The following is an 18,051-nucleotide window of genomic DNA, read 5'->3' as shown; positions in this document are numbered from 1 at the left end:
CTAGCGGTAACAAGCGCCAGCAGGTCTTGCACCTACCTGGTGCTCTGGGGCTGGGTGGAGGGTGACTGGTGGTGGTTTCCAGACATATGTCTGGGTTGAGCTCCCTACCGGTCGTAATACACGGTATGCAGAGAGTGGAATAATTTAAGGCAAGCAGGAAGGGGCAGTTTCGTCTGCTATGCAGGGGAATTATGTGACAATTGTATGTCAGAACTAGTTAGTTAGAGCATGGTAATGTTTGAAGAGTGTTTGACCGAAGCTTCTTGATCTCATACTCTCACCAAGTGCATATATGTACTGGTAATCACATCTATGATAAAATTTGGGTTCAGAGGCATAATTAACATGACATGAGCATTGTTGCTGTCTAATAATCATTATTACCAAAATATGATCAAAAATACAATTTGTCTCTTGTTACCACGGCATTAGTACTATCGGTGAGAGAATCAGCTGGAGCTCTTAGGTGACTTGAACCCGTGACAGCGGGTTCAGTTCAGTTCACTTCACTTCACAGTTCAGCCAACTGCAACCTCTACCACTGTACCACCCTGATCTGGTCGAAGTTGTATAAGTTATACAACTTGGGACTTTGCTGAAGTGGCATGAAGTCCTTCCTCTTCTGAAGTCCTACCAAGATTTAAGTATAACCCCCAGGCACCCGGGTGTGGGTAAAGTAGGTCAAAACCATATGCCAAAACATCAATTACACAGAGAGAAATCACAGGTGATGTATATATCAATGAGAAAATCAATTATAGTGGGTGGTACAGCGGTAGAGGTTGTGGCTGGTAGTACATTGGTCATGGGCTTGAATCACCTAAGGGGGCTTAAGTTGAATTTCTCATCGATATATGTCATGTAGTGTGATTTTTCTCTGTATAATTAGTATTATCTCCAGTAAATTATTTTTTCTCTCGAGCATACTGAAGCACAGTGTCAGCCATATACATCATTATTATTACTACTACCATGTTTGTCACTTTCATGGGGCAGCGAGGCATCCTACAACCCAAAGAGAATAGAAACAAGGACATGTTCATTTGCCATATCTAAGAGTTATTGTGCAAGAAAGTAGCTATATTTTTTAGGAGAGAGAGAGAGAGAAGGCAAGACTTAAAACAGGTGTTCAATAAACTTACCATGTTCTGGTACATATAACATATTTATTGTTATTTATTGTTGTATACATGTAAAATGTTCACCTGGCAGACTACTGACATGGATGAAAAATTAGAGCAGTGATTAGAGACACTGTATCAAGCTCATGGAGCTCATGGAGGGAATCTTAAGGGAGGGAATCATACAACATCTCACTGAGAACAATCTTGTAAAATCAACGCAACATGGGTTTGTTAAAAATAGATCCTGCCTCACTAACTTATCTTGAGATGATTTGATTTTGGGGCTTAGCGTCCCCGCGGCCCAGTCCTCAACCAGGCCGCCTTTTTGTTACACACCCCCAGGAAGCAGCCCGTAGCAGCTGTCTAACTCCCAGGTACCTATTAACTGCTAGGCAAACAGGGGCATCAGGGTGAAATAAACTGCCAATTTGCTTCCGTCTCTACCGGGGATCGAACCCAGAACCTTCAGACTACGAATCCCGAGCACTGCCCACTCAGCTGTCAGGCCCCCTGATGGCTGACATGACAGCAGAAACCTGCTCACATTTCTGGAAACCGTAACTGGCTATTCAGACAAAGGACTTCCGGTAGCTGTAGCATACATGGCCTTTGCTAAAGCTTTTGACGAGGTACCACATGAGAGACTGGCAAGGAAATTACAGGCACATGGAATAAATGAGAGAATACTGGAATGGATAAAACAATGTTTAAAACATAGAAAACAAAGGGACGTGTTAAATGGGAATGAATATGACGGGAAATGTGCTAAGTGGGGTGCCACAGGGGTCCATTTTGGGGCCAACCCAATTGTCATATAGTACATCAATGACATAGATGAGAATATTACAAATAACATCATCAAATTTGTAGATGACACTAAGATCTATGGAAAAGTGGGAAGTGAAAGTGGTATTGAGACCTTACAAAGTGATCTACATGAACTCCACAAATGGTCAGATGACTGGCAAATGCTTTTTAATGTCGATAAATGCAACACCTTATATGTGGGGCATAACAAGCCACGTCACAACTACCAAATTGACAACACTACCTTACAACAGATAGATGAAGAAAAGGACCTTGGAATCAGAATCCATCATTCACTAAAAGTTGCACAACAAGTGGGAGCGGCAGTAAAAAATAGTAAACCAAACCTTGGGACTAATCATGTGTACCTTTACCTTCAAGGAACAAAAGTAGTCGTTCAATTGTATAAATCTCTGGTGTGCTCCACCTGGATTATTGCATCCCGGCATGAAGACATCATCTTCACAAAGACATAGCTGCTCTGGAGAAGGTGCAACACCGGGCAACAAAAATCATACCAGAGCTAAGTCATCTCACGTATCAAGAATAGTCGAGTGCCACAGGGCTAACAACACTGCAGACCAGGCATGACAGTGTGGATCTCATAGAAACCTTCAAAATACTGTACTAAACAATTTGGACGATATAGATCCCGATACTTTCCTCAAAAGATCAGATGTAACATGAACACGAATCAACAGGTTCAAGTTCAACAAACCCCAATGTAGGATAGAAAACAGGAGATGCTTTTTCACTCATAAGGTTGTAAACCCGTGGAACAGCCTTCCCGCTGAAGCCATAAATGCCAAAACTCTGATGGGTTTTAAAATACAGATAGAAAAGATCATCAGGGCAAATGGGGGGACCTTTGACAAGCCACCAGCTTCCTGTCCTCGTTGAGGCAACTAGTATTAGTAGCCCTCAGGTAAATTCAGGTAAAGTGAGAACATGTCACTAGTAGAGTACCACAAGATTTAGTACTGGTGCCAGTAATGTTCAGTGTTTTTATAAACAAACTACCAGATAAAATTCAGAGTTGAATGAATATGTTTACAGGGAAGAATAAGACATAGAGGATTGTCATGCCACTCAAAATGGTGTGGTCATAATAATGAACATAATAGAATGTGGAATAGGTAAAAGAATGCACTTAAAAATTGTGAAAATGTGCTAAAAAAACTCTGACAAAGAGATTAGTGAGTAGTTGTAAATAAACTGTCACTAAAAGATCACATTATCCCTTGAGCTGTGGCTCTGTTTGTACAAGACAATGCCCTGATGCGCGGGAATTTTTGTATCTGTTAGTTTAGTACAATATTGTTAAAATGCATTCCTTGATCACAGGGAAAAAATGCATAACCTACAAAGGTTGTAGTGGAGCGGAGAAAATTTGCCAGGACGTCAGCAATTCGTGCTCATTCTTGCAGTGAGTGACCCGGAGGGGTTGTGCAGACCATTCAATTGATGGGAATTTGTTCAATAGTATGTGGCTTTATGTTCTATTATAATAAAATGTGCAGAACATATGCAGGCGATGAGTCACAATAACGTGGCTAAATTATGTTGACCAAACCGCACACTAGAAGGTGAAGGGACGACGACGTTTCAGTCCGTCCTGGACCATTCTCAAGTCGATTGTGATGAGGAAGTAGATGCAGGCAATAACAATGTTCTGCAGTAACTGTGCAGAACATCTGTACATGCAAATGTATGTGCTAATAGTATGCACACCAAAATGTTGTACTTTACGGTAAATTGCATAAAAATTATTGATCACTTTTCACAATATTGACTCCCTCATCTAGTATATACATGTTTATGCTTCAATATGAAACACTGAGAAGTTGTGGAGGGTGTGATACTCATTACAGCAGCTCACATAACATAGGACAGCTCCACACTCTTTGCACCATGTTGGGATTGCTTTCATGTCTTCACCCACCTTTCTGTGTTCCTACAAACAACACAGTCACAGTGGCTTCTTGCATGCTTTCCAGTAGCTGGTATATAGTCTATTTTGCTTGCCATTTCATTTGTATAAAATTACTTAGACGAGAAGTGTTTAGTAATGTGTACAGTAATCTTCAAAAGTAAATATATATTATGTAAGAATATTTTGTGATGTTCATTAACACTGATGCTTCCAGTTAATGGAAGTGCACTTATTTGACTTGATGTGCATGTGCATTATATTGCATTTGAGGTTAATGTAAGCAAATGTGAACCATTAGCAAGACAGAGAACTCTCTCAGGCAGAAAGCAAGCTATAGCTGACATGAAAAATGTTGTGAGAAGGGATGCTGCTTTTCCCCATTAATGTCTACACTTTTTCCCAAACCAGAAGGCAGCAGATGACAGCGAAAAAGACGATACAAAAGAAACCGACGATATATCTTCGTCCCTTCCGTCTCCAAGCCCTAGCAACCACCAACACCAGCAGCATGCTCACACTAGCCCCAGGGCAGTTTCAATGGATTATAGTATAATGCAACGTTATATTAAGAACCTTGTTGGTAATGACTAAAAGTTCATACAGGTGTATATTTTTTTTTTAAGTAGATTAAGTTTGTTCCTGTGAATACAATTTCTTGCTTAGTAAAGTGGGATACTTGTTTAAAGACTTTTAATTTATGCAATGGTGCTGTAATTGATGGTAAAAGAAATTATATGTAGAAGCTACCTCTATTGGTAATATGCTGATAACTTTATTAAAAAATATAATGTGCCAGGTTTTTAGCTTTTGAGTAGGCCCCCATCAGTAGCTCCCTAGCATTAGGCGTTGTCACACCAGAGCCGTGACAAACACACGAGGCGTCTGTGACAGTCTTGGCTCACTGGGAGCAAGTGCCATTTCACACCAATTTTTCCCTACACACTTATAAAAGATTACTGGACTCCTGAGGTAAACCACTCTTAAAATGGCCCATAAAACACCCCAACACTTCCTCTTAAATTGTTTAGTAATTAGCTATCAAACAAGTTCTGGAAACCATCGCATCACCTCTCCAGCTTGACAGCAGGTGGCTGCTAGATCCCCTTAGGGCTCTGGTAATTTGGCCCCATTATATCCTGGCTGACAGACTATCCTCTTCTGTCAAAACCAGATTTCTGAACTAATTGACCAGCTATTCTTTTGAACTTTACTCATAGTATATTTGCTGGTTACAAGCAGTGTCTCGTGTATTCCATCTGCTGTGGCTAAGTTCAGGATACCCTTTTCTATGTTATTATCACTGAGTGTCCAGACTTTAGTACCCTGAGTACTACTGTACCTTTATTAGTAGCCATGAGAGCAACTGACAGGGTCCTCCCAGAAGTCAAGCATTGAATATAATGAAATGCCCTTTTCTTATTAGACTTCAGTAGCTTTCCCTGTTCCCACTGTGACTCCTCCTTCCCCTTGGGTTGTCTGGGGTTTAATTCTGGCATCTGGTGTTGGGTGGGTGGCTGGCTAGTGCCTAGAGTGGCTTTGGCTGCCATTTAGTGGTGGTCAGGCAATTTAAAGTTAGGGTTCTTCACTCATTATAATGGTAATTTCCTTTTTCACTTCATCTTGAATTTCTGTCTACAAAGCAGTAGCTTGCTTTTTCATCTAATATCTCTGGCGAGTTTTCCTTAGTTTGAAGTAGATCTTTGATTCACAAGGTTTCCTTGCCTCGTAGAGAGAGCTAGACTCTCTTCTTGATTCCTGGTGCACATCTCAAGGCTTGGTTACAACAGATCAAAAACTAAGGAAAGCTATACATGGCCCACCAGAAGAGCTTATTTCATTACACTCTGCACTTAATGTTTGGGCAAGGGGGGGGGGGGGGGGTTTCTCCTCAATGTGGATTGATCTCTAATCCTCACATGCTTTCCTGCTTCTGTAAATGAGAAGGTATCTAACACTTACTGCCAGGAGGTAAAGATAGTGGTAGATGTCTGTGTAATGGTCTTGGCCCTGGGAGTGCCAGTTCTTAAGATGTGGTCAGCCACTCACGAGCCCCATAAAAAGGGCATATAATTATGCTCAATGCTCTATATTTTACTCTGATTTTCTCATGTGTTACCAAGACATAACAATTGTTGTAGTTATTTACTCATACCCTTAGAAAATATTGTTTGATTTCTAACTAATTCCATTTATATTACATACATGAAATATAAATAAATAAATAAATATATATATATATATATATATATATATATATATATATATATATATATATATATATATATATATATATATAAAAACAAACACATATTGTAGTTTTATAAATGGACCTCGGGTACAGCAATATCTTTATTGCTCATTAGTAGTACACCAGATAACTCGTAACCCGAATCAAAATACATGAAGTAATTGTTATATGTATATGATGTCATTAAAAAGAAACTGTATATCAGGAATATTACTGCGTTTATTTTCTCTAAGCTAACAATGCTACCTAAATAATTGAAGACAAGAATAGTATACAGTGACAAGTCTTGAGAAAGAAAGACTCGATTGACTGTGTAAACAGTGGTTGTTTATTGTCAAATGGTTTTATTAGTTTATGGCATTTATTTGCAAATTGTTTGTTGAATATATTAACACATTAGAAGTATGGACTTGTACAGGGTGCTAAATAGGTAATACAAAATTCGGTATAAGTTTATGTGTATGGAAAATGTTTTGAACTTAATTTGTGCAGTTTTATATTGTTATTAAATTCCGTACGTGCAAATGTTGAGATGTTCTCCACTTAGAAGCTAGCTATCCGTATGTGTTCTTGTTTCATTAAATACACATAAAGACAAAAAGTAAGTTATGTGAAGCTGCCAGTATTGGAGAATTAACTACACACGGGAATGTTCTGTCATGGCAATTAATGTTTTGTAATTTATAAAGAGGCATATTGCAGTTTATCTTTATACACATGTAGTATTGATGTTGAGGCCAGACATGCAACATTACTGGTAATGCTAGTCATTAACGTTAATATGAGCCTGCATGTACCATCTTATGTGACGCCCATCACCTACCTCCTCTTGGTATGCCACCAAGCAGTGTTTCTTGTCTGGGAAAGTGGGTCACTTCCACTCCCACCAACCTATAGGGCAGCAGTCAAGATAACAAGGTTACAATGATTACAACTCTTTACATACATACATACATACATTCATGATGTATACATACATGAATGGATAACTTTGATTCAAGATAGCCTGGAATTATAACTATTTCTCATCACGTTATTTTCTATTGTTGACCATACTACATATAATATCTTTCGTAGTTTCATGATTTTTAAGTAAATTTAATATTCTAAGCAGATCCTACATCTTTGTAACATTTTTAATTGTTTTAGTTCAAATAATTTGTTGCCAACTTATATGTGCAATTGCTAAACTAGAAACTGTTTAAAATATGTATCTCTATAGGAGTTCCAAATGCTAATATTGTCAGTGCCCCTCACATTTAAATATCTGAAGCAGTGCTACTTACACTTGAATGTAATGAGTGTTGTAGTAAGTGCAATATCCACAAAAGATATGTGTAATATAGAATGACTTATGTAATTGATGTTAATAGGTAGTGAATAGTATGGTCAGCTGACATGGGAGAGCTCTCTGGAGTTGTAATCTTTCCATGGTGCAGCGGTGACCTGTTTGAAATTGTCCCTATTACCGCACATTTTATTTTTCTTCAAGAAGCATTAAACTATTAGCCAAGATGAATGACCCAGTGAGCAAAATATCCAAGAGTGGTGTTGGCTCAACATTGAATCAACTTCATCAATGTTGAATCGTTGATGACGTTGATGACGGGGAGCTGGTCGGCCGAGCGGACAGCACGCTGGACTTGTGATCCTGGGTTCGATCCCAGGCGCCGCGAGAAACAATGGGCAGAGTTTTTTTCACCCTGTGCCCCTGTTACCTAGCAGTAAAATAGGTAACTGGGTGTTAGTCAGCTGTCACGGGCTGCTTCCTGGGGGTGGAGGCCTGGTCGAGGATCGGGCCGCAGGGACACTAAAAAGCCCCGAAATCATCTCAACATAACCTCAAGATCTCAAGATAACGTTAATTTCGAGTTGAAGTGGCGTTGCTCTTGGCTATTGTGTCAATTGGAGGAATTCATCTAAATGAACACTTCAACCTAATCCATAATTTTTGTAAAGTTCATGCAAATGTTCGTTATTTCAAAAGAATTTATTGGAAATACCCTTAATTTATTTCAGTATACTATTTAGTCAGTGCTAAATACTGATAAAATAGCACTGACTATATTATTTAGTCAGTGCTATTAATAGCAATTGAATAAATGATATTTGCATAATTCTTTATTTATTTATCAAATTCTTAGGTATTATTCAATGAGTGCCACACCTTCAAATATTCTCATAATAAAGCTTGTGGGCATTATATGAGATTCGGTCTGCCTCACAAAGCATAATTATTGTACATATATTGAACATTGTAAAATATTGTCTTATAATGAAGGAATAACTTTTATTACACATAATGACTCCGTTAGCCTTAGCTTGCTTGGATTTGTGACCAGTTCTTGCAATGGAGTAATTTAAATTAGTTAAATATATTTACATGTATATTCAGGACAATAATATATTTTAAATGCCTAAATTATGTATATACTGTAATGCCAAAGTATCTTGACATTGGTCCATTTAGACGAGGCTAAAATATTGAGAAGATTGGGGAAGACAAAACGCTGCGTATTATGATGTATGCAGATAGTGTAGTGTAATATTTTGGTTTGATTCTGTTTTCCTTAATTGGTGGAGCAATTATGTGTGACTTATTTATAACTACAGTAATATTGTGTGTCTCAAATATTTGGCCAATATAGATATTACATGCCTTGTGTAATTAGTTGTATAGTGACGTATTACGCAGTAGTGTACTAGTGTTAGTAAGATACTCAACATGAACAATTTGCCTGTACAACAGGAAAATGTGTGTACAGTATAAATGATACTGTACCAATAATTAAAGTGTATAAATAATCCATATGCAGACGAGGAGTCACAATAACGTGGCTGAAATATGTTGACCAAACCACACGCTAGAAAGTGAAGGGACGACGACATTTTGGTCCGTCCTGGACCATTCTCAAGTCGATTGTGAATGGTCCAGGACGAACCGAAACGTCGTTGTCCCTTCACTTTCTAGTGTGTGGTCTGGTCAATATATAAATAATCATTTTAATTGGTTCTAAGAGAAGCATAATTACCCGTTTTAAACATTGTGGTGTTAATATAAGCTGCATCACCTGGAGTTATTAAAAGGCAAGAGTTTCATGATGGGTAAAGAAATATGCTGGTGACATACGGGCATTTATTTCAGGTGTTGCTGATCCATTTTTATTGCAAAATTATATCTAATTATATTTAAGTGAGTTTGAAAACAATTCTAGTAGTAAGCGTGGTGAGAAAGCATTTGGATTTTTTTTAGACTTTTTATGACATTTAATTTCAAAATACAATATTTAGAAAAGAATTGGGTTTGTAAATAAGGCATTATTGATAGCACTCTAGGATAGATGTGATTGGGATAGTATATTGATTGATAAATATTTCACAAACAAAACCAAGTAGCATTTTCTCAAGTATTATTATTAAATTAGCTTGAACAGTAGATCTTTGACATTGCTTTAAAAACATAGCATGGGTGAAACATTTAATACAGGTGGCTGCCTATTTGCAAGGCTTCCTCTTCATAGTAATATATAATTAAGAAAATGCAAATCAAAGATAACAGTAAAGTACATGTGATAAATATTGACTGGTCTCACTAACTTCCTAAAAGTCCTATTGCTTTAATATATTAAATAAAAAGACCAATTTGAACATTACTATTTAATGCTCCTGCTTTTCAGCCACAAATACAGCAAATGATGTGGTTTCAAAATGTATGGTATGTGGAGTGATGCAAGGATACTGTCCAATGATTTTGTAAAGAGCAGCCAAGTGGCATGTTTGGGAGCTCAAGAAACTGCTGAGAACGCAGTACACACATGAAATAATACAGATTGTTAATGCTAATTCATACTTAACCCAAGTACAGTACAGTTCAAATTAACCTATGCTCTTTGAAATTTGATATCTACAGTACGTGCTTACCATGTACCACCAAATTCTTATTTTTCGAAAGCTTGCAAATCGTCAGCCATCAAACAATTCTCTATTTAACTTGATGATGTTTTGAGTGTAGGAAAGAGTCTTTTTGAGATAGACTTTCAGCCAGTTTATGGTGTGTGCCAGGTTGATGCTTAATTTTATGTTAATGAACAAAGCAGCTGTAAGGACATGTAATAAATTAATAGACAACGGAAATATTTTTTTTTAACTACCTTGAGGTTACCTTGAGATGATTTCAGGGCTTAGCGACCCCAGCGGCCCAGCAGTAAAGGATCTCTGCACGCTCTCCAGGTCAGCAATTTCTCCAGCTTTGAAAGGGGGCTGTCATTGTGCAGCAGTACTCCACTCTAGAGAGCACTAGCATCTTGAAGAGTATCATCATTGGTTTAGCATCTCTAGTGTGAAAGTTATCCAACCTGTCCTTTTTCTTGCAGATGTGACAGATGTGGTGCTATCTCTGCTGTTTTTAGTATGTCAGGGATAACGCCGGTTTCTGGGCTTTGTCTCCACAAAATGTGAAGGGCCTGCGATAGTGGTTTTTACAGTTCTTGATGAATATAGAGTTCCAAGAATCAGGGCCTAGTGCAGCATGCATAGGCATACTGTCTATGGCTTCTTCAAAATCCAGTGGGAATAGGGTGACATCTGATATATGATTTGATGTTGGTATCATATCCATGAAAAATTCATTTGGATTATCAATCTTCAGTGTGCTTAGTGGCTCACTGAAAACAGAGTCATACTGATTCCTCAGTATTTCGCTCATTTCTTTGTTGTCATCAGTGAACGTTCCATCTCCCTTTTGCAGGGGCCTGATACTAGATGTGGTTTTTGATCTTGATTTTGCATTGGAGAAAAAATATTTCGGATTTCTCTCTATTTCACTGATGGCCTTTTGCTCTCTTTGCCTCCCATGGGCCTTGCTTTGGTTTTTGTACCCTCGGATCAGGGCTTGGTGTTACAAGGAGGGGGGTTCTCTTTCGCTCCCTCCTCGTACGAAATGGATTTGGCATCTACCCCTTCCCTGGTTCGGTTCCGTGATCCCGTGGGTTTCTTGGTCCCATCCTTTTGGAGGTTTTCTGCTTCTCACGTCCCGTCACATTTGGTGCGGGAAGCCCTTGCAGCTTACCTCCTGTGCAACCCAGATTATGCTTTTGTTATGGATCCGCATTCCTTTGTGTATTGATCTTCGTGTCCGTACTGGGTTCGTTATGAAGTTCCGGAGTCATCCTGGTTAGCAGACTGCCCGCTTTTCTCGTTGGAGGCTTGGCACACATTCTGTCAGTCCCGCGTTCTTGAGTGAAGGGAGGCTCAGATGGCATTGCAGGTTTTCCTGCAGGGCAAATTTGAGCATCTCAATGCATGTTTGCTCGCCCCTGCCCTTCCACAGGATGTTGGTGTAATGCAGCTTTATGTGCAGGTTCCTTCCCTTTCGGCTGCCTTGGTCTTGGAGGATTTACGTACACGTGGCCTGCTGGCTTCGGCCCTGCGTTTCTTCTCCCTCCTCGAGCTATCCTCAGATTGGCTTGAGTTAGATGTAAAGGAGCATGGGGCCGCCTCAGGATCTGGTGCGTTGCTCTCGGCAGTGCTTGCATCGTCTGCATTGTTGAAGTTGTTTGTGCTGCTCCTGCGGGATGCGGTTTCGTGTTTTTTTGCGGGATGCGTTTTTCGTGTGTTGGCAGGTGGTGCCTGCTTCTTCCCTGGAATCTGCTTGGGCCCTGGCTGTTAGGTTGTCTTCGCTCTTTTGTCCGCTGCTATTTGCAGAGTCTGCCGTCGTGCAGTATCAGCAGGCGGCTTCCACTAGATGCCGCCCCATATCAAGCTTGTTAGTTCTCCTGGGGGCTCGTGTGGGGGGCCTTCCCGGAAGAGTCGTGCCAGGGCTCGGGGTTCTTCCCATCGTGGTAGGCCAGTTGTGCCAGATTTGGGCAGGCGCAGCCTTCGGTTCCGTCTTTTTCTGGTCGCGCAGGAATCGTCCTGTGTGCCGCCTAGGTTCTCATAAGGTGTGTCAGCCCTTTTGCGGTTTGTCCCATTGATGGGGGCGATGGGGGGGGGGGGAAATGAGGCTTGCTTTGTTTGCTCGCGCCTGGTCCCATGATTTGTGAGCCTTTCAAGTAGTGGCATGTGGTGGCGTTGGGTGGCGCCTCCTTCTCCAGGAGGTTCGGTGCTGGCAGGGCAACCCTCTTCTGCGCACTGTTGAGTCATCTCAGAGGGAGTTCGCTTGGGTGTGGTCGAAACGACCTCGTCTCTCAGGTGGGTTTCCCTAGCGGCGAAAATCACGCTATTTTTGGCCGGTAGCGGCGAAAATCGCGATTTTTGCCCGTCAGCTGCAAAAATTGCATAGTTTCTGGTCGCTAGCGGCGAAAATCGGGCTATTTTTGGCCGGTAGCGGCGAAAATCGCGATTTTTGCCCGCCAGCGGCGAAAATCGCACGGTTTTTGGCCGTTAGCGGCGAAAATCGCGCTATTTTTGGCCGGTAGCGACGAAAATCGCGATTTTTGCCCGCCAGCTGCGAAAATCGCATGGTTTTTGGGCGCTAGCGGTGAAATTCGCACGATTTTTGGCCGGTAGCGGCGAAAATCGCGATTTTTGCCCGCAAGCTGCGAAAGTCGCATGGTTTTTGGCCGCTAGTGGCGAAAATCGCGCGGTTTTTGGCCGGTAGCGGCTAAAATCGCGCTATTTTTGCCCCCCAGCTGCAAAAATCGCATAGTTTCTGGTCGCTAGCGGCGAAAATCGCGCTATTTTTGGCCGGTAGCGGCGAAAATCGCGATTTTTGCCCGCCAGCGGCGAAAATAGCACGATTTTTGGCCGCTAGCGGCGAAAATCGCGCTATTTTTGGCCGGTAGCGGCGAAAATCGCGATTTTTGCCGGCAAGCTGCGAAAATCGCATGGTTTTTGGCCGCTAGCGACGAAAATCGCGCGGTTTTTGGCCGGTAGCGGCGAAAATCGCGCGGTTTTTGGCAGGTAGCGGCGAAATTCGCGCGATTTTTACCCGCCAGCTGCAAAAATTGCAGTTTCTGGCCGCTAGGGGCGAAAATCGCGCGATTTTTCGCCGCTAGCGGCGAAATTCGCACGGTTTTTGGCCGCTAGCGGCGAAAATCGCGCTATTTTTGGCCGGTAGCGGTGAAAATCGCGATTTTTGCCCGCCAGCTGCAAAAATCGCATAGTTTCTGGTCGCTAGCGCCGAAAATCGCGCTATTTTTGGCCGGTAGCGGCGAAAATCGCGATTTTTGCCCGCCAGCGGCGAAAATCGCACGGATTTTGGCCGCTAGCGGCGAAAATCGTGATTTTTGCCCGCCAGCTGCGAAAATCGCATGATTTTTGGGCGCTAGCGGCGAAATTCGCACGATTTTTGGCCGGTAGCGGCGAAAATCGCGATTTTTGCCCGCAAGCTGCGAAAATCGCATGGGTTTTGGGCGCTAGCGGCGAAATTCGCACGATTTTTGACCGGTAACGGCGAAAATCGCGATTTTTGCCCGCCAGCTGCAAAAATCGCATAGTTTCTGGTCGCTAGCGGCGAAAATCGCGCTATTTTTGGCCGGTAGCGGAGAAAATCGCGATTTTTGCCCGCCAGCTGCGAAAATCTCATGGTTTTTGGGCGCTAGCGGCGAAATTCGCACGATTCTTGGCCGGTAGCGGCGAAAATCGCGATTTTTGCCCGCAAGCTGCGAATATCGCATAGTTTCTGGCCGCTAGCGGCGAAAATCGCGCGATATTTGGCCGCTATCGGCGAAATTCGCACGATTTTTGGCCGCTAGCGGCGAAATTTGCACGATTTTTGGCCGCTAGCGGCGAAAATCGCGATTATCGCCGCTACCGGCCAAAAATAGCGCGATTTTCGCCGCTAGCGGCCAAAAACCGTGAGATTTTCGCCGCTAGCGGCCAAAAAAGGGGCTATTTTCGCCGCTAGCGGCCAAAAATGGGGCGATTTTCGCCACTAGCGGCCAAAAATCGTGCAAATTTCGCCGCTAGCGGCCAAAAATCGTGCGAATTTCGCCGCTAGCGAAATTCGCAAAAACCAAGCTATTTTTTTTTTTTTTTTTTGAGATATATACAAGAGTTGTTACATTTTCGCAGCTGGCGGGCAAAAATCGCGATTTTCGCCACTACCAGCTAAAATTAGCGCGATTTCCGCCGCTAGCGGCCAAAATCGTGCGATTTTTGCAGCTTGCGGCCAAAAATCGGGCGATTTTTGCGGCAAACGGCCGAAAACTGCGCTATTTTCGACGCTAGCGGCCAGAAACCATTGCGATTTTTGCAGCTGGCGGGCAAAAATCGCGCGAATTTCGCCGCTACCTGCCAAAAACCGACCGATTTTCGCCGCTAGCGGCCAAAAAAGGGGCTATTTTCGCAGCTAGCGGCCAAAAATGGGGCGATTTTCGCCGATAGCGGCCAAAAATCGTGCAAATTTCGCCGCTAGCGGCCAAAAATCGTGCGAATTTCGCTGCTACCGGCCAAAAACCGCGCGATTTTTGCCGCTAGCGCCCAAAAACCATGCGATTTTCGCCGCTAGCGGCCAGAAACTGCGATTTTTGCAGCTGGCGGGTAAAAATCGCGCGAATTTCGCCGCTACCTGCCAAAAACCGCGCGATTTTCGCCGCTAGCGGCCAAAAACCATGCGATTTTCGCAGCTGGCGGGCAAAAATCGCGATTTTCGCCGCTTCCGGCCAAAAATAGCGCGATTTTCGCCGCTACCGGCCAAAAACCGTGCGATTTTTGCCGCTAACGGCCGAAAACCGCGCTATTTTCGAAGCTAGCGGCCAAAAATCGTGCGAATTTCGCCGCTAGCGGCAAAAAATCGCGCGATTTTCGCCGCTACCGGCCAAAAACCGCGCGATTTTCGCCGCTAGCGGCCAAAAACCATGCGATTTTTGCAGCTGGCGGGCAAAAATCGCGATTATTGCCGCTACCGGCCAAAAATAGCGCGATTTTCGCCGCTAGCGGCCAAAAACCGTGAGATTTTCGCCGCTAGCGGCCAAAAAAGGGGCTATTTTCGCCGCTAGCGGCCAAAAATGGGGCGATTTTCGCCGCTAGCGGCCAAAAATCGTGCAAATTTCGCCGCTAGTGGCCAAAAATCGTGCGAATTTCGCCGCTAGCGGCCAAAAATCGCGCGATTTTCGCCGCTAGCGGCCAGAACTTATGCGATTTTTGCAGCTAGCGGGCAAAAATAGCGCGATTGTCGCAGCTAGCGGCCAAAAACCATGCGATTTTCGCAGCTGGCGGGCAAAAATCGCGATTTTCGCCGCTACCGGCCAGAAATAGCGCGATTTTTGAATCTAGCGGCCAAAAACCGTGCGATTTTCGCCGGTAGCGGCCAAAAATCGGGCGATTTATGCGGCTAACGGCCGAAAACCGCGCTATTTTCGACGCTAGCGGCCAGAAACCACGCGATTTTTGCAGTTTGCGGGCAAATATCGCGCGAATTTCGCCGCTACCTGCCAAAAATCGACCGATTTTCGCCGCTAGCGGCCAAAAAAGGGGCAATTATCGCCGCTAGCGGCCAAAAATGGGGCGATTTTCGTCGCTAGCGGCCAAAAATCGTGCAAACTTCGCCGCTAGCGCCCAAAAATCGTGCGAATTTTGCCGCTAGCGTCCAAAAATCGTGCGATTTTCGCCGCTAGCGGCCAAAAACCGTGCGATTTTCGCTGCTAGCGGCCAAAAATCGGGCGATTTTTGCGGCTGGCGGGCAACAATCGCGATTTTCGCCGCTAGCGACCGAAAACCAAGCTATTTTCGCCGCTAGCGGCCAAAAACCATGCGATTTTCGCAGCTGGCGGGCAAAAATCGCGATTTTCGCCGCTACCGGCCAAAAATAGCGCAATTTTCGCCGCTAGCGGCCAAAATCGTGCGATTTTCGCAGCTTGCGGCCAAAAATCGGGCGATTTTTGCGGCAAACGGCCGAAAACTGCGCTATTTTCGACGCTAGCGGCCAGAAACCATTGCGATTTTCGCAGCTGGCGGGCAAAAATGGGGCGATTTTCGCCGATAGCGGCCAAAAATCGTGCAAATTTCGCCACTAGCGGCCAAAAATCGTGCGAATTTCGCCGCTAGCGGCCAAAAATCGCGCGATTTTCGCCGCTAGCGGCCAGAACCTTTGCGATTTTTGCAGCTGGCGGGCAAAAATAGCGCGATTTTCGCTGCTACCGGCCAAAAACCGCGCGATTTTCGCCGCTAGCGCCCAAAAACCATCGATTTTCGCAGCTGGCGGGCAAAAATCGTGATTTTCGCCGATACCGGCCAAAAATCGTGCGAATTTCGCCGCTAGCGGCCAGAAACTGCGATTTTTGCAGCTGGCGGGTAAAAATCGCGCGAATTTCGCCGCTACCTGCCAAAAACCGCGCGATTTTCGCCGCTAGCGGCCAAAAACCATGCGATTTTCGCAGCTGGCGGGCAAAAACCATGCGATTTTCGCAGCTGGCGGGCAAAAATCGCGATTTTCGCCGCTTCCGGCCAAAAATAGCGCGATTTTCGCCGCTAGCGGCCAAAAACTGTGCGATTTTCGCCGCTAGCGGCCAAAAATCGGCCGATTTTTGCCGCTAACGGCCGAAAACCGCGCTATTTTCGAAACTAGCGGCCAGAAACCATGCGATGTTTGCAGCTGGCGGGCAAAAATCGCGCGAATTTAGCCGCTACCTGCCAAAAATCGACCGATTTTCGCCGCTAGCGGCCAAAAAAGGGGCTATTTTCGCCGCTAGCGGCCAAAAAAGGGGCTATTTTCGCCGCTAGCGGCCAAAAATCGGGTGATTTTCGCCGCAAGCGGCTAAAAATCGCACGATTTTCGCCGCTAGCGGCCAGAATCTATCCGATTTTTGCAGCTGGCGGGCAAAAATAGCGCGATTTTCGCCGCTACCGGCCAAAAACCGTGCGATTATCGCCGCTGGCGGACAAAAATCGCGGTTTTCGCCGGTACCGGCCAAAAATAGCGCGATTTTCGCCGCTAGCGACCAGAAACTATGCGATTTTTGCAGCTGGCGGGCAAAAATAGCGCGATTTTCGCCGCTACCGGCCAAAAACCGCGCGATTTTCGCCGCCAGCGGCCAAAAACCATGCGATTTTCGCAGCTGGCGGGCAAAAATCGCGATTTTCGCCGATACCGGCCAAAAATAGCGCGATTTTTGCCGCTAGCGGCCAAAAACCGTGCGATTTTCGCCGCTAGCGGCCAAAAATCGTGCGAATTTCGCCGCTAGTGGCCAAAAATCGCGCGATTTTCGCCTCTAGGGGCCAGAAACTATGCGATTTTTGCAGCTTGCGGGCAAAAATAGCGCGATTTTCGCTGCTACTGGCAAAAAAACCGCGCGATTTTCGACGCTAGAGCCCCAAAACCATGCGATTTTCGCAGCTGGCGGGCAAAAATCGCGATTTTCGCCGCTACCGGCCAAAAATAGCGCGGTTTTCGCCGCTAGCGGCCAAAAACCGTGCGATTTTCGCAGTTGGCGGGCAAAATTCGCGATTTTCGCCGCTACCGGCCAAAAATAGCGCGATTTTTGCCGCTAGCGGCCAAAAACAGTGCGAATTTCGCTGCTAGTGGCCAAAAACCGCGCGATTTTCGCCTCAAGCGGCCAGAAACTATGTGATTTTTGCAGCTGGCGGGCAAAAATAGCGCAATTTTCGCCGCTACCGGCCAAAAACCGCGCGATTTTCGCCGCTAGCGGCCAAAAACCATGCGATTTTCGCAGCTTGCGGGCAAAAATCGCGATTTTCGCCGCTACCGGTCAAAAATAGCGCGATTTTCGCCGCTAACGGCCAAAAATAGCGCGATTTTCGCCGCTAGCGACCAGAAACTATGCGATTTTTGCAGCTGGCGGGTAAAAATAGCGCGATTCTCGCCGCTACCGGCCAAAAACCGCGCGATTTTCGCCGCTAGCGGCCAAAAATCGATGCGATTTTCGCCGCTTCCGGTCAAAAATCGTGCGAATTTCGCCGCTACCGGCCAAAAACCGTGCGATTATCGCCGCTGGCGGACAAAAATCGCGGTTTTCGCCGGTACCGGCCAAAAATAGCGC

The 18,051-nt window shown here is 44.3% G+C and overlaps 1 protein-coding gene across 1 annotated transcript in view; it reads left to right on the top strand.

Moving 5' to 3' along the window:
• Positions 1–10,246, top strand: part of plx (PTB_TBC1D1_like and TBC domain-containing protein plx) — a 172,384-nt gene extending 162,138 nt beyond the window's left edge. The window contains exon 26 of the mRNA XM_069306560.1: positions 4,273–10,246. Coding sequence (XP_069162661.1) covers positions 4,273–4,455 — 183 coding nt within the window. The 3' untranslated portion in view covers positions 4,456–10,246. The remainder of the gene's footprint in view (positions 1–4,272) is intronic.
• Positions 10,247–18,051: the final 7,805 nt, after the last annotated feature.

The sequence above is a fragment of the Procambarus clarkii genome, chromosome 58 (assembly GCF_040958095.1).
Source record: "Procambarus clarkii isolate CNS0578487 chromosome 58, FALCON_Pclarkii_2.0, whole genome shotgun sequence".
NCBI classification, from domain to species: domain Eukaryota; kingdom Metazoa; phylum Arthropoda; class Malacostraca; order Decapoda; family Cambaridae; genus Procambarus; species Procambarus clarkii.
The sequence above is the reverse complement of the archived record's forward strand: the minus strand, read 5'-3'. Positions and strand labels throughout refer to the sequence as shown.